The sequence below is a fragment of the Nuphar pumila genome, chromosome 6 (genome assembly GCF_984573655.1).
Source record: "Nuphar pumila chromosome 6, dmNupPumi1.hap1.1, whole genome shotgun sequence".
Lineage (NCBI taxonomy): Eukaryota > Viridiplantae > Streptophyta > Magnoliopsida > Nymphaeales > Nymphaeaceae > Nuphar > Nuphar pumila.
Genome location: NC_143254.1, coordinates 25,092,488 through 25,116,338, shown reverse-complemented (window position 1 = coordinate 25,116,338; position 23,851 = coordinate 25,092,488). Strand labels below are relative to the sequence as shown.

The 23,851-nt window shown below is 39.1% G+C and overlaps 1 protein-coding gene across 3 annotated transcripts; it reads left to right on the top strand.

Moving 5' to 3' along the window:
- Positions 1-6,764: 6,764 nt before the first annotated feature.
- LOC149834399 (uncharacterized) lies at positions 6,765-23,006 on the top strand. Of its 3 annotated transcripts, XM_090011391.1 has the most exons (3): positions 6,765-6,980; positions 21,562-21,619; positions 21,712-23,006. In XM_090011391.1, the coding sequence occupies exon 3, from the start codon at positions 21,752-21,754 to the stop codon at positions 22,832-22,834; it is 1,083 nt and encodes a 360-aa protein (XP_089867517.1). In that variant the 5' UTR covers positions 6,765-6,980; positions 21,562-21,619; positions 21,712-21,751; the 3' UTR covers positions 22,835-23,006. The 3 variants fall into 3 exon arrangements, with proteins under 3 accessions (XP_089867517.1, XP_089867516.1, XP_089867518.1); XM_090011390.1 differs by lacking the exon at positions 21,562-21,619; XM_090011392.1 differs by lacking the exon at positions 21,562-21,619 and having other exon boundaries at positions 21,661-23,006.
- Positions 23,007-23,851: the final 845 nt, after the last annotated feature.

Here is a 23,851-nt window from a genome sequence, read left to right as displayed (position 1 = left end):
GTCCATCAAGACCATGATGGATGGCCCATCTGTTTGCGCTGGTAGCTGCACAAGGGTTGCACAACTACCACTTTATATATATATATATATATATATATATATATATATATATATATATATATAGAGAGAGAGAGAGAGAGAGAGAGAGAGAGAGAGCAACCCACTAGGATCGACCCTAATTGTACCCACTCTATGGTGGCAAACCCTGAGAGAGTGGACTGTCTCCCCAACGCTGCTCCATATTCTTCATGGGTTTTATCACAAGCATAATCAAACTCAAGACCTATGTCACAGGGACACACCATTTTGGTGGCATGTCCATGGTGACATGACCGGACATGCTTGGACACATGGGTGCGGACACTGACACGTACTGTTCATATTTTAATATTTTTAATGATTTCAAGTATGATTTCAATAAAAATGCATTAATTTAATATTAAAGTACCAAAACAAATATTTGTTATGGATTTAAAAATTAAAAAATTCCGTGTCCATATGTCCAATTTCTCAAAAAAAAATTGAACTTCCCAGTCAAACCCGCATCACGTGTCCTGGTGTCGACGTGTCTTTGCGACATAGCTCATGATATCTGGGGCCTCCGAAAGTCTGGACACTTGCCTTAACCCACAGAATGAGTATGTGGGAGCTTTTTCTTTTTTCTTTTGGGTTTTTAACTAACCATTGATTGACTTAACTTCAAATGAGTTAGTTTCCTACGAGGGGTGTATACTATATAGCATCATTAACATAACTGAAAATGGGAAATTAAGCATCCCGTGAAAGTGGAAGCAGAGAAACAAATGTTTATTACAAGTAGGGCTGTCAAGGGGTTGGTTTTGGTCTGAATCCAGGTTGAACCAGACCCAAACCTGATTTGAGATGATGATACTCTAATCAGACCCACCATAAGAGAAACATTCTCGGATCTTTGATGGATTACATGAACCAGACCCGGTAAAATAATATATTTTTTTTATCATTTTTACATTGAAAATTTGTGGATCTTAATTGGAACCTAGGTTGGCCTGGGTCTGGTATGAAATTTCACAAACCATACCCGGCTCCATATATTAATCGGACCCTTCAGGTCTGACCTGGATTCTAATCAGACCTTATTTGTCACCAAACCCTGACCCTATAAGGTTTGGTACTGGTCGGGTCTGAGTCAAACCCGACCCATTGACACCCCCTTAAATACAAGTATGAAGAATGAAACATGAGGAAGCGATATTGAAGTGAAAGTAGTATGAAAATAAATAGGAAGCATCAATTTTTCAAGCTTTTTGTAATTAAAATGGCATATAAGAATATGAAAAAATAGGTAGTCAGTTGTAAGTGATTGGGAAGCAAATACTACAGTTGTCGTAGCATAAAACTCTGAGGCTAGGACCCCTGTCCCCGGGGCCTATGCTACTTGTTGGCTCGCGCAGAGGGGCGACACCCATGGAAATCAAACCTTGACTGCCCCTCTAGCAACCAAGGTCCCAGCCCACTACACCAACCCCCCTTGGGGCCGATCTCATCTACTTGAAAAACATTTAAAAGAGAGCCTGCAGATTTGGGTCATGCAGTTTGCAACTAAAATTCTGATCCATTGACGACCATGATTGTGTGTCAATAGGACTGGCAATTTGACCGTGTCTGAGCTATTTTGCCATGATTGAAAGCTTTAAACCATCTTGGATCCAACTCTGACCAAGACCCACCTAAATATGAAGCAAATGCATTCAGGTCCTGCCTTGGTCCAAATAGGATTATATTCCAACAGATATGGCTCTGATGTCAATTGAGCTGAGATCCAAATTTTACCAACCAGCTGAAGTCTAGATTTCACAAAAAAAAAAAAGGATTTTTTAAGGGGTGAAAATAGGCACATTATAAGCTGTTGATTTTTAACCTCAAAAAAATCTGATTTACATGCTAGAAAAACATGATACATGGGCCACTCGCTGCTAAACCAACTATGTAGATCGCAATTGGAGGGTCAGATGTGCAAAAAGAATAAAAAGAGTTTTTCACTCGTGGGTTTGGAACTCACGAGTGTAGCCAATATTTTTCCCTTGTAAAGATGATAATCGCCCCCGGGAAGGATGGCCTAAAGTTAAAGTGTTTAGCATCTGGTGCAATACTTCTTCATGGAAGGTGGGTTTCACTAATGAAAGGTAGGGGTGGCAAAATCTGACACGACTCGCCAACCCGCTTCATAGCCGGGTTCGGGTTTGGCTTAAACGGGTTTGTGTCGTAAACGGGTCGACCCGCCTAACCCATTTATTAAACGGATCGGGTTCGTGTTAGGGGTATGCCAACCCGCCAACCCGTTTAATAAACGGGTTAGGCAGGCAGGTCAACCCGTTTACCCGAATCCGACTCACCAACCTGTTTACCCGACCCACCCGCCAACCCGTTTACCCGAACCCGACCCGCCAACCTGTTTACCCGAACCCAACCCGCTACCCGCTAACCCGTTTTATTAAACGGGTTAACCGTATCGTGTCGGGTTACCCGTTTAATAAATGGGTCGGGTTGGTGTTTGCCACAGCCAACCTATTTAATAAACGGGTTGGGTTCGTGTTGAGGTATGCTGACCCGCCAACCCGCCGACCCGACCCGATTGCCACCCCTAATGAAAGGTGATGTGGGTCAATAGTTGTGGTTGGAGTGGTTGACTCCACCAGCTGACATCAGTTGCATAGAATGGCATGATTTTAGAGGTGATTTATGATCACAATAAAGTTATTATCATAGTGACAAATATCGCTGATAGTGTCGTGAGAAATTGCCTGAAAGTTTAAAACGGCAATTTCTCACGAGATTTTCAAAATATCAGGAGATTTATGAAAAAACATAAATACCGTGATTTAAACGTGATATTTATATTTTAAATGGCTATTTATTGTGAAAATTCATGTATTTTTATTTTTAAATATTTTTTCTTAATAATTTCTTATAAAAATTTATTTTTTTATTGTCAAGATTTTGCCAAAAATGTGAGATTTATGAAAAAAACTCAATTTCTCATGAGTTTTTGAAAAATGAGATTTTGCCATTTTAAACGTTTTTTCACTATGGATATTATTGACTCATCTATGAAGGATATATTGGTGTTGGCCATAAATCACGTGTTGGAAGGAATAGGGGGATAAGAGCAAAATTCCAATGGATTCAATTGTGAAATTGTGGAGCTTTGAGAGACTACAATGTGTTTGGGTGAACAAGGACCATAATTTTTGTGCATGCAGCCTTGCTTGATTGAAGGCATAGTGGCAAAAGTTAAAAACTGCAAAAAAATGTTTTTCAAAAACTCGTGAGAATTTGAATTTTTTTGTAAATCTTGCATTTTTTGGCAAAATCTTGGCAATAAAAAATAAATTAAAAATATAAAAATTAATGTTTATAAAAAAATATCAATGAAAATTATTTAAAAATAAAAACATGGTTTTTTCATGATAAATAGCCGTTTAAAATGAAAATATCATGTTTAAATCACGGTATTTATGTTTTTTTATAAATCTTGCGATATTTTGAAATCTCGCGAGAAATTGCCATTTTAAACTTTCAGGCAATTTCTCACGATATTTGTCACTATGGTCGAATGTAATGGAAAGTGACTGTGGAAACACAGGCCTCTAGACTGGTTTCCCTCTTTATCTGAATTGCAGTTGTGCTCTTTGTATCTATGGTATAGGGGTTTCCCACATGAAACATAGGCATGCTCATGTGGTGAACTGGAATAAGGTGGGTCTCCCACATGAAGGTGGCTTTGGCCTCAGAAAACTTGATGATATTAATGCTATATTTCTTTACAAAGTTGGCTTAGAAGATTGCGAGTAAAAATCTAGAGGAGCTCAGACTGCCTCATGAACCCGGCGAGCGCGGGCTAGCCCACTTGACGTTGATCCGAGAGATCTTGATCCTCGGCATCAACTGGGCCTCCCGACTCCTCTGGTACCACCTTGACTCGAGGAAGATGAGTCCGACTAGGCGCCAGCGATCCGACTTGATCAACCCACACAGAACCTGGCAAAATGGTCCTCCATAAGGCAGAACCATCCATTTACCTGCCTCTAAGAAAAATATAACAGAGGTTAATTAACCCCAGGGACTAATTTGCAAGAGTGACAAAAGTTAAAAACGGCAAAATATCGGCACCCAAAACTCACGAGAAATTGATTTTTTTTCAATTCGTGTACTTTTCAGAAACCACACGTTTTTGCAACGTTTTAAAAAGAAAATATAAATAGCAGATAAAAACATTTTTAAAACATTTTTAAAACATTTTTCAGTAAACATTTTTAAAAATAATTCTTTATAAGAAAATATAAATAAAAATATTTTAAAATAAAAGCACGTGTTTTTTCATGATAAATAGCTATAAAAACATAACAATCATGTTTAAAACACAATATTTATGTTATTAACGAAAAACTCACAAGAAATTGAAAATATCACGAGAAATCACTGTTTTTAACTTTTTGGTTTGTTTTTCGTGAGATTTTTCATAAATCTCGCAAGATTTTTTTTCGACAGAGAAAGCCGGGGTTAGGCAGACCTCTATCAGTTGTACAACCATACCATTGGGATTCGAACTTGCAACGTCCCAACACAAAGTGACGTGCACTAACTGCTCTGGCCGGACAAGCGGAGTCCCCTTTGATTAAATCTCGCGAGATTTGTCACTATGTTACCAGCCTATTCGCAAGCATAAGATTTTTCTCTATTAATTAACTTTTTAAGCTGATTTATCATACTATCTATTAATCATCAAATTCAGAGTTTGAATTTGGAAATACTATGGATATTATAAGAAAGTAAATTAGATGAAGAGAAACAACGGCTGGATGGATATTTCTGGAAGGGTGAACTTTACCAGGGACATGATTGGCATTTTTTTAAAGATCATGAAGACACAAGACTCGATTAAGTTCAGCTCGTCATGAACTTGTTTGTGATCAGCTTGTATAGTTGGCCAGCCAATCAATGAGCAGCTTGTTTATCTTAAATGAGTCAAGCCTGAACACAAGGTGTTTGGCCGGGCTCGACTTGGCTCAAGTTTTTTTTCGTGTGTGTGTGTGTGTGATATATTGTAAGTGTAATATATAAAAATTATTTTTATTCCATGTATAAATAATTTCATTTTTTTTCACATGAGCCACCTCGGTGTTTGGCTCGTCTCTTTCAAGGATGAGCCAAGCTCAAGCTCAGCTCGGCTAAACACGAGCACGAGCCGAGTCACGAGCTATTCCATTGGTAAATGAGCCAAGCTCAAACTTGCTTTGTTCGATTCATTCGGCTCATTTACCATCCCTACACAAGAATGATACGACACACGTAATTAATTGTATGATAGGAAAGAGGAGGATCATTCCCATTCTTCCTCGATAGGAAAGTTTGCTACTTTGATTGTTTTTATGGATTAATATAAAATTAAACATGGTAACCTACATGGAGTGCCCTAATCTGGTAGGTGTGACTTGTGAACCTTACCAAGTTGACATTACATCACGACTTCGAATCCCCTGGAGAGCATTCCTTGTCGCTAGGTCAAAGCTGGTTGTATTCCTTAGTGTTGGGGGAGGGGCCTTCAAGGATTTTACCAACGAGAGATCTGCCAATAATGTGCAGTTAGTGATGAAGTTTTGTCTTAGCCTAGCTGCAAAAAATATAACTAGATAATGTGTTTATGTTGATTGCAAGTTCAATCTTTCTTAATTATTTTACATAAAAATAGTTTGGTATGTTTTGATTTAATTTATAAAAAAACATTTGATTGTTAAAGGTGGCCTTATTTGAAACCGCCATTGGGATTTAAATTTTAGATGCATGTTTTTGGATTTATAACCCGAAGAAACTGCACTCAAAAACCTGGTCGTGTTGGCTCAGCCTGCCATACCTATGGTCGTTGTGCCGGCAGCGTAAAACTCTGAGGCTAGGACCCCTGCCCCCGAGGCCTATGTTATGTGTTGGCTTGCAGAGGGGTGGCGCCCATGAAAATTGAACCTTGACTGCCCATCTAGCAGCCAAGGCCCCACCCACTACGCCAACCCCCTTTGGGGCAATTTTGTTTTTTAGATGCATGCCAAGCCCAAAATAATTTCTAGTACAATACAACACTTACATGTGCAATCACTGTCATTTAACCACAAATAAAATTAACTGGTCAATGTCTTTGTGCTTAAATGGCAGTGATTGCACATGTAAGTGTTGTATTGTACTAGAAATTATTTTGGGCTTGCACTTGAACCTGTATATCTTTTGGATATAGGCAATACTACCAACTAAAAAATTTACTTAATTTGGATCAAATTTCATCGTAGCCAACTACAAATCTTCCAGTCTTTTTTAATGCAATGTTTCTTCATTGCTATAGGCTTCGATCCAAAATTTAGATCCATTCAAAATCTAGTCTGATGATACCCTCAAAAATTGATTGCATTTCTTCTGCATGGCTTGATGCTACATCTGACGTTTTAAGAGTGGTTTTGGTTCTGCACTGTAACCAACTGGGATCTCGTAGTGAAATAGAATACTGATTATCTTCTAAATCCTTGTGGTGCTAAAAAAGCTATAATGGGTTAAGTAAGCAAATACTTTTACATTTTGATATTGATACAATTTTCTGGACAAAAAAGTCACCTTCTTCTGGTGGGGGCCAATTTGCCACGGGGCCAATTTGCCACCAGTTATTTTTTCATGGACAGATAATGTCACGGACATTTATAGCTCTGCACTGCACATGCTCCGTTCCTAAGGATAGATCTGAGATGAAATAAGGAACCTAACCATGTTGGACTTTTGCCTGCCAAACCTACAGTCGCTTCTCCGACAGCGTAAACTGAAGTGCAAAATTCGCCCGGAGGAATTTAATTGCCTTGTTCCGGCTTAATGTGCAACGAACTGACGTCCGTGGGTTTTGAACCAGAGCGGCCTAAGCCACCATCCCACTGGGCCAAACCCCTTTGCGGCGAGATGTCACCAAGGTAATCACTGCCCATTTGCCGTAGGAGTTCTGACTCTCTCTCTCTCTCTCTCTCCACAAAAGTCTGCCTATTAGAGAGAATGTTGGTGATGTTAGTGATGATTAAATGGCCCTCTGAGGTTTGATCCAGAACACCCTTCTCTCTCTCTCTCTCTCTCTCTCTCTCTCTCTCTCTCTCTCTCTCTCTCTTGGTGGTTATGGGAGTATGATTGATTAGTGTTGTTTAAGTTTCGTAAGGGTTTTGATCTGCGAGATTGAGTAGCTGTTGTTCTTTTGAGTCTGGGGTTACATCTTCGCTTTTAATCCAAGTAAAATGACAGAGATCAGTAGCTTTGATGTTACTTGTTTCAGTTATTAATTAATGGTTGATATTCTGGGGAGTCGTTTGATGATTTAAGTTGTGGACCACAAGTGTCATGGAGCTCATTTGTTGCTACTTTTTTGTTGTTTCTTGACATGATCTAGCCAATATCACAATGCATTGTAACTTCTGAAGCGAAAAAAACGAATTTAGAACCTTTTTCATAGCTAACCGATACTAGAAGGCATATAATTAAGAAAAAAAAAAGTCGTAAGAATGAAATCGTATATAGCCTTTTTTAGGATATTACAAAAAAGGTAAAAACCCTTTGAAAGGATAAGTGGTAGTTAGAGATTTAAGGATGCAGAACAGGGCGCTATGAAACGATATTTGGAAGCCACACATTGTTCGTGGTCGGTGGGGTTTTTGCTAATTATGTTGTTAACTTGCAAACCAGATAAATAACCTGTTGCAACCTGGTGGTTGATTTTTTTTTTCAATGCTTTTTTTTCAGCTTTCTAGTAGACCATTTTGTCATTCTACATGCAAAAACTAAAATTTAGAAGTAAGCTGAATTAATCAGTTTTGTTGATTAGTCTTCCTGAATCTATAGCATTTTGCATAATTGTGTTTGGAGACAGGCATGGGCTGGTTTTCTGGGCTTGTATGTTTGGCCTACTCCTCAAGCAGAAGTCAATCAGCTTAGGATAGTCCTTTGTGATAGAAACCAACTAGCATCAGCCCGTCATGGCAGATTTGACCTGCTTGGCTCATCATTTTGACCCCATCTATCAGTGATTTCTTTGGAGAAACACAGTTGATTGCATGTGCTGTTCTGGCAATAAATGCAGAAGCAGGTAAGGTAAGGGCAATGTGTTAGATTTCACTAGGATCTGTCACACGTGAAAAGAGAGATGAAAGAGAAAGGAGGAGCTGTGGCTGTCACGATTTTCAATAATGAAATCATGACCTAAAACGTGTATATATATTCTTTGTTTACAGTATGGATCGGGTCTGATATATTATCCAGACCCGGCATACAAAATAACAAATACAAGTAAAGAATACACAGACAAATAAACTTTTTCACCCCCCTCAAGTTGATCATGGTTTTGAACCATGAACAACTTGCCTTTAAGTGTCCAAAAATAATCCTTGGTCAAGCTTTTTGTGAATATGTGCAACTTGTCTTTCAGTGTTAACAAATTCAGGCTCGATCTCCTTTTCTTCAACCTTTTGTCTCACAAAATGTTGATCTATCTCAATGTGCTTGGCACGACTGTGATGAACCGGATTGAATGACATGTTTAGAGCACTTTGATTGTCGCACAGCAAGATAGACCGACATATCACTTCTCCCACTTCAGTTAGCAAATGCTGGACCCATGTGACTTCAGCAGTAGCGACAGCCATGGATCTATACTCAGCCTCAGTACTTGATCTAGCAATGGCCTTTTGTTTTCTACTGCTCCAAGATACTAAGTTTCTTTCAATGAAGATGCAATATCTCGATGTAGACCTTCGTTCATCTGGATTTTTTACCCGGTATACATCACAATATACAGAAATCTCGCGCATGTCCTTGCCAGATGGTTTTGGAGATTATATCAATCCATCCCCAACTGTGCCTTTCAGATATCTGAGTATCCTTTTAATAGCCTCCATATGCCCAGTACGCGGTTCATGCATGAACTGGGACACTTGATTGACTGAATAAATAATATCAGGTCGAGTGAATGTGAGATATTGTAACATCCCTATTAGGCTGCGGTACCTGGTGGGATCCTCACACAAGTCTCCATCATGGGCACTCAGTTTTTGGTGAAGAATACTTGGAGTCCGTAGAGGTTTACAATCCTTCATACCTGCTTTGATTAGAACGTCCATCGTATACTTGTGTTGGGTGAGAGTCAACCCATCAGCTCGGCTATCAACTTCAACTCCAAGAAAATAACGCAGGGCTCCAAGGTCTTTCATTTTGAATCTCTGACTCAGTAGTTTCTTTACTTCTTTGATATGATCCTCAGAGTTTCCTGTGATAATAATGTCATCAACATAAATTAGCAATAAGGTGATCACATTTTGCCCTCTAAAGATAAACAATGAGTGATCTAGTAGGGAGTGAGCAAAGCCATGCTTCTAAATCTCAAGAGAGAAGCTGTCAAACTAAGAGCGAGATGCTTGCTTTAGATCATAGATAGCCCTTTTTAGTCTGCATACATTTGTCTTACAATCTTTCTCATAATATCCAGGCGGTTGTTCCATGTAAACTTCCTCCTTCAAATTTCTATGCAAAAATGCATTCTTAACATCAAGTTGACTCAGTCTCCATCCATGTTCAACAGCTAAGGAAAGAATGATTTGAATCGTCCTCATTCTCACCATTGGACTAAAAGTCTCATCAAAGTCTTATCCTGCTTCTTGTGTGAAACCCTTTGCTACGAGTCTTGCCTTGTATCGTTCAATGGTCTCATCTGGTTTATATTTTATTTTGTCGACCCATTTGCATCTTACCACATTTCTGTCAGGTGGTCTGGGAACAATTTCTCAGGTTTCATATTCATGCAAGGCTTGCATTTCATCATTCATGGCTTCTACCCATTTCTTAGAAGTGGCTGCTTGGTAGTACATAATAGGTGCATCCTCCTTGTTGAGAGCAGTCAAAAAGAGTTGAAAATCCATGGAGAAATTGTTGTAGCTAACCCACCTATCAATAGGATGCCACATGCGACTGGACGTCCTGACGTCAAGGGTGTGTGAGGAGGTAGGTGCAGCCTCTTGAGCTTGATTTAGGAGTCCTGAAGCAGTCGTTCTCTGTCTGATGTAGGAAATGCCCTTATACCTTCCCGATTCCAATGGTGTTGCTGCTTCACAGCTCTGTGATTCTGATGTACCAGCGATCTTGGGACTCTCTTCTTCGTGTTGCACACAGTCCGAATAACATTCTTCATTCGAACTATCAAAGAGCTCTGAATTCAGCCAAGGGTAATAAACTTCAACTGAAGTAGAGGACTGTCACCTGTGTCAATTTTATGTTCGAAGTTCAGCTCGTCAAAAACAACATTTCTCGAAATTTTGATGCGTTTGCTAATGGAATCATAACATCTGTATCCTTTGTAGTTATCCGCATATCCCACAAATCTACACTTTTGCGCCTTATACTGAAACTTGTTTCTCAAAGACTGATCAATATGCTCATAACAAGCACATCCAAAAACACGTAAGTCATGATAATCTGGATGAATTCCAAAAAGGCAGTGATAAGGAGATTTGTTGGCAGTCTATTTATCATATGTACAGTAGAATAAAAAGCTTTTGTCTACAGATTGATGGGAAGATGACTGTCATGAAGCATACTCATCGCACTTTCAACAATATGCCTATGTTTGCGCACAACAATCTCATTCTGTTGTGGCGTGTGTGGGCATGACACTCTTTTTCCTATCCTATTATTTTGAAGAAAAGAAATGAAGTCACTGGATGTGAACTCCCCTCCTCCATCACATTGGAAAAATTGAATGGACTCGGAGAATTGATTTTTTACTAAGGAGAGGAAGTTTTGAAACAAAAGGAAAACTTCAGACTTATTTTTCATGAAGTATATCCAGGTGTATCGAGAGTAACTGTCAACAAAAATTAGAGAGTACTTGCTTCCAGATCCAGAGATGACTGGAGCAGGCCCCCATACATCAGAACATATTATCTCAAAAGGCTTTAAAGCTCTCTTATTAATGGAACGAAAAGGTAATACATGACTCTTGCATAAAAGACAACTGTAACACTTTTGACTTCTCTCTTCCATATTGAGACTTTCTTTTGGAATGAGATTATTAGAAACAAGTTTCTCAATAAAATGACTCCCACAATGTCCTAAACGACTGTGCCATAGAGAAGGCTTATTACATTCAGAAATACTAAGAACATTTTCAGAAAGACATAACTCTAATGGAGACTTCAAATCCGGGTGAGCAGGACAAGCCGAATGACATGGGTCTTCTTGAAAGACATACATATTGCCTTGTCTCTTTCCTTCAGCGAATGCTTCCCTCGTGTGAAGGTCCTTGACCTGCACAGAGAAGAGAGTAAATTCGACTGAAGCATGATTATCATCAACAAGTTTAGAAACCGAGAATATTTTTCTTAATATTGGGAGCATGAAGGACATTGGAGAGTTCAAGAGTAGAATGTGACATGGGGATAATAGACTTATTAATGTGAGTAACAGGGTGGGAAGATCCATCTCTAGTGACAATCTTACTTTTTCCAAAATAGGGAATAGGTTTGAAAAGTTTACTTGCATCACCTGTCACGTGAGTTGCTGCCCCAGAGTCAACGAACCAAGTTCCTTGTTCATTTTGCTTTAGATTCAATCTCGACAAGGCAGATATTAACAACTCTTTAATCTCTGCACTGTCTTTGGTGTTGCTGGACTTCCTTTTGGATGTTGCCTGATGGGACTTTCCTTTATTTTCAGGATTATGCCAACAATTCGCGTTGATATGCCCCCTTTTGTTGCAAAAGAAGCATGCGAGAATGGGTCTTGATCCCTGAATAATGGTGGGTGTAGGAAGTAATCCACGTCCCCCGTGTCTATTTTGCCCTTGTCCTCGACCATAAGTCATTCCTGTAGCAACGACCTCTTGGGTATTCGTATGAGTGTGATTATCCTCAGAAAAGCCTTTCAGGGTCATTTCATACTGAATTAATTTAGCCCAAAGCTCATCAAAGGTGAGAAGAGCAGTAATGAAGTAACAATCATGTTATATTCTAATCCATATCCACTCAAGGTTTGCTGCACCATATCACTGTCGCTCACAACACATCCTATAACCACAAGTTGATCTGTGATGGTCTTTATCTTGTTTAGATATTTCATGATAGTCATGGAGTCTTTTCTCAGTAGCTGAAATTCTCTCTTGAGAAAAACCATTCTTGCTTGAGAAACTTGTGAATATGTCTGAACCAGTCTCTCCCAAAGTTGCATGGTTGTGCAATTGTCAGGAGTTGCAATAGGTACCTCTTGAGATAGTGTAGAGGTAATGTATGCGACCACTGATTGATCTTTTTTTTTTTCAGTTGAGGTATTCTGCATTTTTGACATACACAATTGAGATTGCCCCTTTATCATCCTTCGCTTCTCGCGCAACGAATTTCAGTGGAGCTGAAGCGGTTCTATCCAGATGACCTAAGAGACCTTGACTCCTTATAAAAGGAATGATCTGTCTTTTCCAAATCAAGAAGATTGAGGTAGTCAATTTTTCAAAAACAAGCTGATTGAGAAAACTCGAAGAGAGACCAGAGTGGGAAGAATGGGAGGAGTCCATAGCTTAAAAGTTAACAAGGTATTCACGAGATGCACAATCCACTGCTTGAGAAACTTGTTGGTTGTCCCCTTTTTTTTTTACGGTTGTGATAGATGCAGGGAAGGGAGCAGAACAACTCACGCTGAACAGACTTTAATAAATCGCAGATGGAAACTATGCTGGTTTAAGAACAAAAAGTTTCGTGAATATGGAATTTGACAACAGGTGTATTGCATGCACAATGATGTGCAGGCACAACGATTTTCAAGCACAACGATTTATAGGCACAACGATTTGTGGACACAGCGATTTGTAGTTATAACGATTTGTAGACACAACAATTTGTAGGCCCAATGATTTGTGTGATTCAGCAATCAAGAAATATGGTATTCCAGATCGGATACTAATGGATGATCAGATCCGATTGTTTCAGACAAGGTTTGGCAGAAATAGGAATTGCAAGATAAAGAGTATTCACGATCAGATTTGAGTATTTTAGATCTAACAGAATAAGGAAGTGTGAGACGGAGAATATGCACGATCAAGAAAATTTGGGATCTGACGCAAGGATTGAATATTTCAGATCTGACGCATGTACACAATCAGATCTGAATATTAAAGACAAACTGTGAGACGAGAATAGAAAGAAGAACTGGGAAAAAGAAGAAATGGAGCCTTTCAGGTCTAACGCAGATTCACGTCAAATCTGAATACTCAGGCATGACAAATAGTAGAGGAGTAAATGAAAGAAAAAAGAAGAAGATGGAAGAAAAGTGTGGAAGAAGAAAACCTTTTGATTGGATGCTGGTCGATCTCTCTGGTCAGACCTTCTAGAAGCAGCTTCGAAGCCCTAGATGGATCTATGCTCTGATACCATGTTAGATTTTACTAGGATCTGTCACACGCTATGTCACAAAGATTCGGCTAGCAGGGTGCCGCACCCGCGTTGACGCGACTCAACGCAGGTGCGGGTGCGGCACCGGGTGCGGTCAACCCGACCCTGGGTGCGTTAACCGCACCCAGGGTCATTTCGGTCCATTTTTTGGTTTTTTTTTTTAAATTGCCCTATGAAATGGGCTGCGAAATTTAAAAAAAAAAACTCTTGGGGGGGGGGGGGGGGGGGGCGCTGCCCCCCTATAACCCCCCGCCAGGGCCGCCCCCCCCCCCTTGGACCCGCGCCGAGGGGAACCCCCGGACCCCCCTTCTCTCTCTCTCTCTCTCTCTCTCTCTCTCTCTCTATATATATATATATATATATATATATATATATATATATATATATATATATTATTTATTTATTTATTTATTGCCGCACCCCCGCACCCAAGGTTTTTGAAAGTGCCGCACCCCCACACCCATGTGACATAGGTCACACGTGAAAAGAGAGATGAAAGAGAAAGGAGGAGCTGCAGTTGTCACGATTTCCAATAATGAAATCGTGACCTAAAACGTGTATACATATTCTTTGTTTACAGTATGGATTGGGTCTTATATATTATTCAGACCCGGAATACAAAATAACAAATACAAGTAAAGAATACACAAACAATACACAGACAAATAGACTTTTTCACAATGGTCCAAAGGGTCAATCAGAAGAGCTATTTATTTTGTTTCAGAAGAAAGGCCACTGATGATGTTTTTGAAAAGTAGCAATGACCATTCTTCTTTTGTTTCTTTTTGTAAAAAGTTAGCTCAGAAATTCAGATTCTACCTTTAGAATTAGAGAAACTTCAAGAAATATAAAAAATTTCATAATTGAATTTTGATCATTAGCCGAATATGCATCTGTTGAAGTCGGTAGCTCTAGTGGTGTCAAAGTAAAGAAACAGATGATAAAGTATGTGACCTAACCGCTGGCTGGCATTACAAAATGGTGGAGCATGTACCTGTACTTGTCTGGCAAATCAGGCTGCATAAACTATATCAGGTGGTATAAGTTAAGCATCATGGACCGTTATCTAGATTCTCATGAAAAGCAAAGATACGCCTCTATCTATTAATGCCTAAAATATTCATTAATAATAACCATTGGCATATTATGATAAAAAAAGTATGATCTTGAAAATCGTGGCTTCCTCACTAACTTGAACAAGTCATCTAGGTGCTGTTGACACATCCAGATGCATAGTTAGATTCATATTGCTAGTGTTTACCACCCAAATAAACGTGGCATAAGGATGTCTTATTATGACAGAATCAGAATCCATTTTAGCAATCTGGTAATGCTGAAAAAATGCTATGTGGATCTTCATAAGAGCTTGCAGTGCCTTCTCAGCCTCACAATGCCATGTTTTTTTATAGTCATCTTAACATAATTCTCAGGTTTATATGCAATCGCTTCCACCTAAAAAGTAACTAGGTAAACAAATTTATGAAAAGGATCTAGCTATAAAATAGTTGAGTAGACAAATTTCCAAATGTATGTAATGAAATTCAAGAGAGTAAAAGCATACAAGTTATTTGCAAAGTTGACTGGAACTAACTTGAAAGGAACTAAAAGGCATTTAGCAGAAAATCTAACATGACCCTTTATTGATAGAATTTTAGTCTCATTCCCTAATTATGTTTGTTATGTTTGTCTAAACATCTTCATGTTCACTGTCATATTCCTTGCTACTATGGATTTTTGGAACTTTATATAAAAGTTCTCAAGCAGGAAACAATTGATTGCCTTGTGATTGTGCACACGATCAAATGTTAACCATGATGTTCAGCACAATACTCGAGCCCTATTTTTATGATTTCCTTTGTTCAACTGGCACAATACTGTGCCTTTGGCTTCACCACGGTTGATGAGTGTTTTCCTGTAGGGCACTCCGAATATGTAGTTTCTTTGGTTTGTATCTTTTGCCAAGATTTATTTTGAAGCCCATTTCTTTCTTCCAGATCTGTTTCATGTATGAGAACAGAAATTTAGTTACTCTAGCTGATTGAACTTCACAATGGCCATTTCTAAATTATGCACAAGCATGTGGCATGCGTTGATAATTCACCTTGGGTATATGCATTTATTGGAATCTTGACATCAATGGTGATTTTCTTTGTTATGTTTTCACTAATGAGCATTTTCTATGTATCCCAGTGTCCTCTGAATCATTATGTTGCATTGGTCTAGGTTTTTTTTTTATATTTACATGGCGAAACCTCCCCCAGGATCAAAGACCTAGCCGTGCTGGCCCTGCCTGTCGTACTTTCAATCACTGTCCTGCCAGCGTAAAACTCTGGGCTTACCCCTTGCCCCCAGGGAGTCGGCTTGCGCAAGGGGTGACACCCATGGGATTTGAACCTAGACCACCTTGTAATGAAATATGCGGAAAAGCAAAGAGTGCATTAAGCACTTACAACATCTACTAATGAACAAACAAAGAAGGGGCTAATACCCAAACCCACAAGAGACAACACAACATAAAAATATAAATGCCTCTTATTGAAAGAGAGAGAGCTCTCAAGAGTGAAAAATACAAGAGGGGAGCACCCCTATTTATACACAAGAGAAGGAGAGGGAGAGGGCCAAGAGGCCTTAAAAGGAGAGCCACCTAGGGGGCTCCCCATGTAGTCGTTGGGAGCCCCCAACGGTCACTAATGTGACCGTTGGAGGCCCCATCGACTACATGGTGGGGCCCCTTTTGAGTGAGCAAAAAACTAAAAAATAAAAAATACATTTTACAAAAAATAAAGAGAAAAATAAACAAAGAAAAACAAGTACCCTTATCGGGTACTTGTGAAATGACAGAAATACCCCTATCGGGTATTATATATATATATATATATATATATGAATTACATATATTTTAACACCCTCCCTCAAGCTTTACGGGGATATAACCGAAAGCTTGTTAAGGAGAAACAAAAACCGAGGAGCCGCAAGAGCCTTAGTGAAGAAGTCCGCCAACTGGTACTCAGATGTGACGTAAGGTAGTGCTATAGTTCCTCTTAGGTATTCATCCCGAACGTAATGGCAGTCCATCTCAATATGTTTAGTACGCTCATGGAAGGTGTGATTGCTTGCAATATAGATTGCGCTTTTGTTGTCACAACACATCTTCGAAGGAGTAGAGATGACAATGCCCATATCACTGAGGAGGCTTCTTAGCCACACAAGTTCCATGGTTGTAGTGGCCATAGCACGATATTCTGCTTCCGTCGAGGACAATGATACTTTGTGTTGCTTCTTGCATCTCCACGAAATCATAGAGTCACCTAAGAAAACACAAAAACCGGTAGTTGAGACACGGTCATTGGGATTTCCTCCCCAATCTGCATCGGTATAAGCAATTAAATCAAGTGACGAGGCAGAAGAAAGAAAAACTCCCTTAGTTATGGTATTTTTGATATATCTGACAATCCTTAAGACTGCACTCATGTGCACGGTTGTAGGTGCATGTTGAAACTGACTGACAGAGTGGACGGCATGAGCAATGTCCGGCCGTGTGATGGATAGATAGGTTAGAGACCCAACAAGTTGCCGGTAGGGAGTAGGATCCTCGAGAGGTGTTCCATCTTCCAACCTTAATTTTGCATTGATGACTTCTGGGGTTTCTGTCTTCTTGTCATCGGAGATACCCGATTTGGAACAGATGTCAGCAGCAAGTTTCATCTGAGAGAGAATGTACCCTCGAGGAGAGTACGCCACTTCAATTCCTAAAAAATATCTTAAGAAACCAAAGTCAGACATATCAAAATTTTCTTTCAAAACCTTTTTAATATCATTAATGCCTTGCTCATCACTTCCTGTGATGATCATATCATCAACATAAAGTAGTAAAATAACTACAGAAGACCCTGCATTTTTCACAAACAAAGCAGTGTCAGTATAACATGAACGAAAATTTAAACTTGTCATTACATTACTAAATCTATCATGCCAAGCCTTTGGAGCTTGTTTTAAACCATATAATGCCTTGTTAAGTTTAAGAATTTTATTTTTACCAATACATACTCCTGGTGGGGGATCCATGTAAACTTCTTCATTTAATTCGCCATTTAGAAATGCATTCTTAACATCAAGTTGATAGATAGGCCACTTCTTTACAGACGCAATAGCAATAAGAGTCCTAACACTAGTCATTCTAGCAACAGGTGCGAAGGTTTCTTCATAATCTATACCATATTCCTGAGCATATCCTTTAGCTACTAATCGTGCTTTATAACGTTCTAATGAACCATCACTCTTGGTTTTAATTTTGAAGACCCATCTACATCCTATTGATTTCTTTCCAGTGGGTAAAGAAGTTATTTCCCAAGTTTTTGCTTTTTCAAGGGCACTAAGCTCTAAGTTCATGGCTTCAACCCATTGGGGAATATTTTTGGCCTCATTATAGTGTGAAGGTTCATGAAATGAATGTAATACAATTAGACATGCTCTATATCTAGGAGTTAGGGACTCATAGGAAACAAACTTATTTGGAGGATTGGAGATCCGACTGGATCTCCTTAAAGATGTTTCTTCAATGTCGGATCCTTGAGAGTATTTTTCTAAGGCACTTATCTGAGTTTGTTGACCACGCCTAACATATGTTTGGATTGGTCTATTATTCTCATCTACAGCATTATCAAGAGGGATTTCCTCTAGGTCATTCAAAGACTCATTAGAGATTTCCTCTTCTTGAGGAGTCTCATCTTCTTGAGATAGAAGATCAAACAAAAAAGTATATTCACTTTCGTCAATATCTTTAGTTTTCTCAAAACCATTTTCATTTTCCAAAAAGGTTACATCTTTGGATACATAGAGTTTGTTATTTTTCAAGTCAAAACATCTAAAACCCTTTTGATTTTCTCCATAACCCAAGAAAACGCATTCAATAGCTTTAGGAGATAATTTGTCCCGTTTATGAGTAAGGACAAAACATTTACATCCAAAAACTCTTAATCTATTGAAGTCAGGTGTTCTTTCAAATAGTTTTTCGTATGGAGATGTATTTTGTAAGGATGAAGATATCATTCTATTTATTAAATAAGTTGAGGTTAAGGCCGCTTCGGCCCAAAAATTCTTTGGAATTTCTTTGGAAATAAGGAGTGTCCTAGTAGTTTCCATGATATGTCTATGCTTTCTTTCGGCCAAGCCGTTTTGTTGAGGAGTCCTAGGACACGATCTTTGATGACAAATCCCATTTACTTCTAAATAGTTTTGAAATTCATTTGATAAATATTCTCCACCCGAATCGGATCTAAGAGTAGAGATATTACTTGAAAATTGATTTTTAACTATCATATGAATTTTTTTTAAAAACTCAAAGACTTCGGATTTTAAATTGAGAAAGTAGATCCATACATACCTAGTATAGTCATCGATGAAAGTGACATAATAGGAGTACCCTCCTTTAGACATGACGGGGGAAGGACCCCAAACGTCCGAATGGACTAACTCAAAAGGTCTTTTGGATACAAAAGTCCGGTTTGGAAAAGGAGTAGATTTCATTTTGCCAAAAATACAATTATTGCAAACAAAATGTTTATCATTATAAAATTTCTTTCCAAATGGAGAGGAGTACATTTTTGAGAAACTTGGATGTCCAAGTCTTTGATGCCAAATATCAATATTTTTATCTTGGACATGGTTACAAAAAGAGTTAATGGGGAGTTTCAAGTTGCTCATGTAATAGAGATCTCCCCTTCTATGGCCTTGCCCAATCAGCTTCCCAGACCGGAGATCCTGTATAGAGCAATCCTTAGTTGAGAAGGAGATTTTACATCCATGATCGCATATTTGAGCAACAGAGAGGAGATTTAAATTAAGTTGAGGTACAACTCTCACGTTTGGCACAAAGAAGTCTTTTGAAAAGTTTAAGGTTCCAAGACTTTTAGCTTGTAAAGATGTACCATCGGCAGTTGAAACATAGGAGTTTTTAAAATTATTACATAAATCGGAAAGCTCATTTTCAAGGGGGGTCATATGAAAGGAAGCTCCAGAGTCAAGGATCCAAGACGACATACCTGGAGGAGAGGAGGAAGCTATGGCGGCACCTGAAGTTGATGGAATCTTGAGTAGAGTTTGTAATGCCTCCGATAGTTGAGCAAGAGAAAAAGAGTCTGTTCCTTTGATTGCTTCCTCTTTCTTTTGAGTAGCTTCTTCAACGGAGGCAACTTTATTTTTTGGTGCTTCATTCAACTTAGGGCAATTAGGTCTTATATGACCCGGTTCTTGACAATGATGGCAAATGGCTTTTCTATAGTTGCCATTATAGTTATTTTGTCTTCCAAAATGTGGAGGTTTGTAGGTTTTCATATGGTTGCCGGGTTTGGATACGGCCAAGACATCATTTCCTCCTTTAATCATGCCAAGACGGGTTTCTTCTTGGCATATTTCGGCTATGGCATCTTCCAAGGGAAGAGGCTTTGATCTATGTAGGAGGGAGGATCTAACTTGTTCATATTCGGGCCTAAGCCCATGTAAAAATTGGAAAAAGTGTTCTTTTTCCATTTGTTCTCTCCTTAATTCCACATCTATACTAGAAACTCATTTTAGTTCTAGTAAGGATAGCTCATCCCATAGAGGGCCAAGAGTGCTAAAGTAATCCCTAACACTCATTTCTCCTTGCTTGATAGTCCGGATTTTTTCTTGAAGGAAGAATTGACGAGCAAGGTCTTTTTGTGTAAACATACCTTTCATGAAGAACCATGCTTCATTTGCCATCCTAAATTTGGCAATGTTGGCGCAAATCTTGAGCTCCACATTATTCATGAACCAAGCAAGAATCTTGGCATACTTACTCTCCCAATCTTCTATTTTAGATTGGTGATCTTCAATGGCCTTTATGCGGGCATCTCCTTCAAGAGCCTTTTCTTGATCGCCTTCCATCTTAGTTAGTTGGAGTTGTGGTTCCGGAATGGTGCCCATAACGTATCCCCAAAGCTTTTTCCCTTTGAGGTTGTTTTCCATGGCGGCGGCCCACATCATGTAGTTGGAACCATTGAGCTTGAAGGAGAGATCAATCTTTTGTTCTCCTTCCATAACAACCACTTACAAGAGAATATCAAGGAGAGAGAAACAAAAAACAAATATAGCTACACCACTAGCTATATTAAAATGAAGAGCATACACAAGGCTCTGATACCATGTAATGAAATATGCGGAAAAGCAAAGAGTGCATTAAGCACTTACAACATCTACTAATGAACAAACAAAGAGGGGCTAATACCCAAACCCACAAGAGACAACACAACATAAAAATATAAATGCCTCTTATTGAAAGAGAGAGAGCTCTCAAGAGTGAAAAATACAAGAGGGGAGCACCCCTATTTATACACAAGAGAAGGAGAGGGAGAGGGCCAAGAGGCCTTAAAAGGAGAGCCACCTAGGGGGCTCCCCATGTAGTCGTTGGGAGCCCCCAACGGTCACTAATGTGACCGTTGGAGGCCCCATCGACTACATGGTGGGGCCCCTTTTGAGTGAGCAAAAAACTAAAAAATAAAAAATACATTTTACAAAAAATAAAGAGAAAAATAAACAAAGAAAAACAAGTACCCCTATCGGGTACTTGTGAAATGACAGAAATACCCCTATCGGGTATTATATATATATATAAATATATATATATATATATATGAATTACATATATTTTAACACACCTGCCTAGCGGCCTAGGCCCCATCCCACTATCCCACCCCTTTGGGGCATTGGTCTAGGTATTTGAAAATGCTAATCCGCTGTTTTGTGGAATGCAAGCTCCATGAATTGATATTTAATTGGAATAATGGAAATTCTTGGAACAGTAAGGAAATAATTTTTGAAATCTTTAGCGTTTTTTACTTTCCAATTGGCAGTTTACCATATGATCATGTTTCTTGATTTGAATTTTTGAGATTATTCTTGCTTGCATCATTCTGCTTATTCAACTTGGAAAAAGAAAATGTTTTCAGGCTGTGTTTTAATCTTATAAGCATGTTCTTGTGTGTGGGTGTTGTCTTTGTGCTAGTGCCTGTGCACATGCATGCAATTGTTATTCTAATTTTCTCAGAATATCTTGATTTTATAGAATGTGTGCCTGCATTATTGAGCAAGAAGTGTTTCTCAAGGTTCATTTCCTCGTCCAAGTTAGTTCCTTTCCATTGCTTGCTTCTGCTTTTCTTTACAGGCGAAAATAAACTTATCACTATCTGGATGTCATGTTTCTTTTCTTTTACAGATGATGATAGTAGACAATTGAACTCAGCAGGGTCAAGAACATGTCTATGGCCCATCCTATGACAAAAAGGATTCGACCCAAGATTCTTTTGCTACTTTTCATCATTTTTATTTTTTCGTCCAGCATTCAGATATATTTGCATGGTCAGAAAATATCTTACTTCTTTCGCCCTCTGTGGGACACCCCTCCTCGACCTTTCAACTACATTCCTCACTATTATGCTGAGAATGTATCGATGCATCATCTATGCTACCTCCATGGCTGGGCTGCACGCTCTGAGCCGCGGCGTGTGTTCGATGCCATTATCTTCAGTAATGAGCTTGATATGCTTGAAATCAGGTTGCAGGAGCTGTTCCCAATTGTGACAAAATTTATTGTCCTTGAATCCAATAGCACCTTCACTGGCCTGCCCAAACCTCTTTTATTCAACCAAAACCGTAATCGTTTCAGCTTTGTTGAGCCTAAATTGCTGTATCACACATTTATCAATCAAGCAGCAGTTCCAAAAGGCAGCAACCCATTTGCACTTGAAGCCTCACACCGTTCTTCAGTCAATGCGCTCTTACAGCGCTCTGGTATTTCACCAGGTGATCTTCTCATTATGTCAGATACAGATGAGATCCCTAGCTCACATACTATCAATTTACTTAGATGGTGTGACGGGATACCACCAGTTACGCACCTTGAGCTAAGGAACTATCTCTATTCATTTGAGTTTCCTGTGGACTTAAACAGTTGGAGAGCTTCCGTACATGTTTATAATCATCAAACACGTTATCGACACTCGCGGCAATCAGATGCAATGTTATCTGACTCTGGATGGCACTGCAGCTTCTGCTTTCGCCATATCCGTGACTTTGTTCTGAAGATGACTGGATACAGCCATGCGGACCGCGTTAGATTTGCACATTTCTTGAACCATGAGAGGATACAGAAGATCATCTGTGAAGGGAAAGATTTGTATGAAATGCTCCCGGAAGAGTACACTTTTAGGGAGCTGATTAAGAAGATGGGTTCAATTCCAAAATCATATTCTGCTGTCAATCTTCCTTCTTATTTGATTAAGAATGCTGACAGGTTCAGGTTTCTTCTACCAGGCAATTGTATAAGGTCCTCTAACTGATATCGCAGCCAATTGGGTGCCTAGTTTTTCAGACCAATTTGTTTTGCCAATGGGACATACATGTCTCAGATATCCTTCGTCTTATCTTGGGGCCATAATATTTATTTAGGACATAAGATGGACATGCTGCCGCTGTGAAGTTCATTCATGCAATCATAGCTCTTTCAGCTGACATTGCCCTTGCAGTGCATATATGTTTGGAACCGGTTTCATTTTGACAGATTTGAAAAAGCACTATCTCGTTGAAAGGCTCTATACATCTGCCGTTTCTCAACGCATTGCTTTAGACAGATTTTATTTTTTTGCAGATGATAAACATTTCTCAGGACATGAAGTGTGAATCAAACCCATGATTGAATTGAAGCCGAGATACTGATGCAGGTTCCTTCTGAATCAGATAGATTCTTATCTGAAAGAGAGATTTGTATAGGTTATACATTTTTTCACCACTTTGTGGAAATTAGAATGTCAGTTACTTGTGACTCGATTGGTGCTATGTCACAGGGACTTGCCAACTAGGTGCCGCACCCGATGCGGTTAACCTGACCCTGGGTGCAGTCAACGCACCCAGGGTCATTTATGTCCAACTTTTAGACTTTATATATATAAATTTTTATATTTGTGCCGCACCCCGCACCAAAGTTTTTTTAAAGTGCCGCACCCCCACACCCGCACCCATGTGACATATGATTGGTGAAATAGTATCTCTTCCCAAAAAGATATGTTTATTTTTACCGACAAGCAAAGAAAATATCTTGTTACACATGAACAATATATGGAGGAATTATCCATATGTGGAAGGCTCGATAAGAAGCATGACAAGAAGTGATTCCATGTGAATATGTTCGTAGTTGGACGTGATCCCCTCCTTTGTATTGGTCTTTCTAGTTATTGAAGTGGCCTGCAACTTCCATGAAGCATTCTGTAACCATGCTTTTTGCTTTGAAGTTCACCATGCCAACAGTTAATCTCAGAATTGGCAAAGGTGATACTCGTTGCCTTCTGTAAAAAGATTAT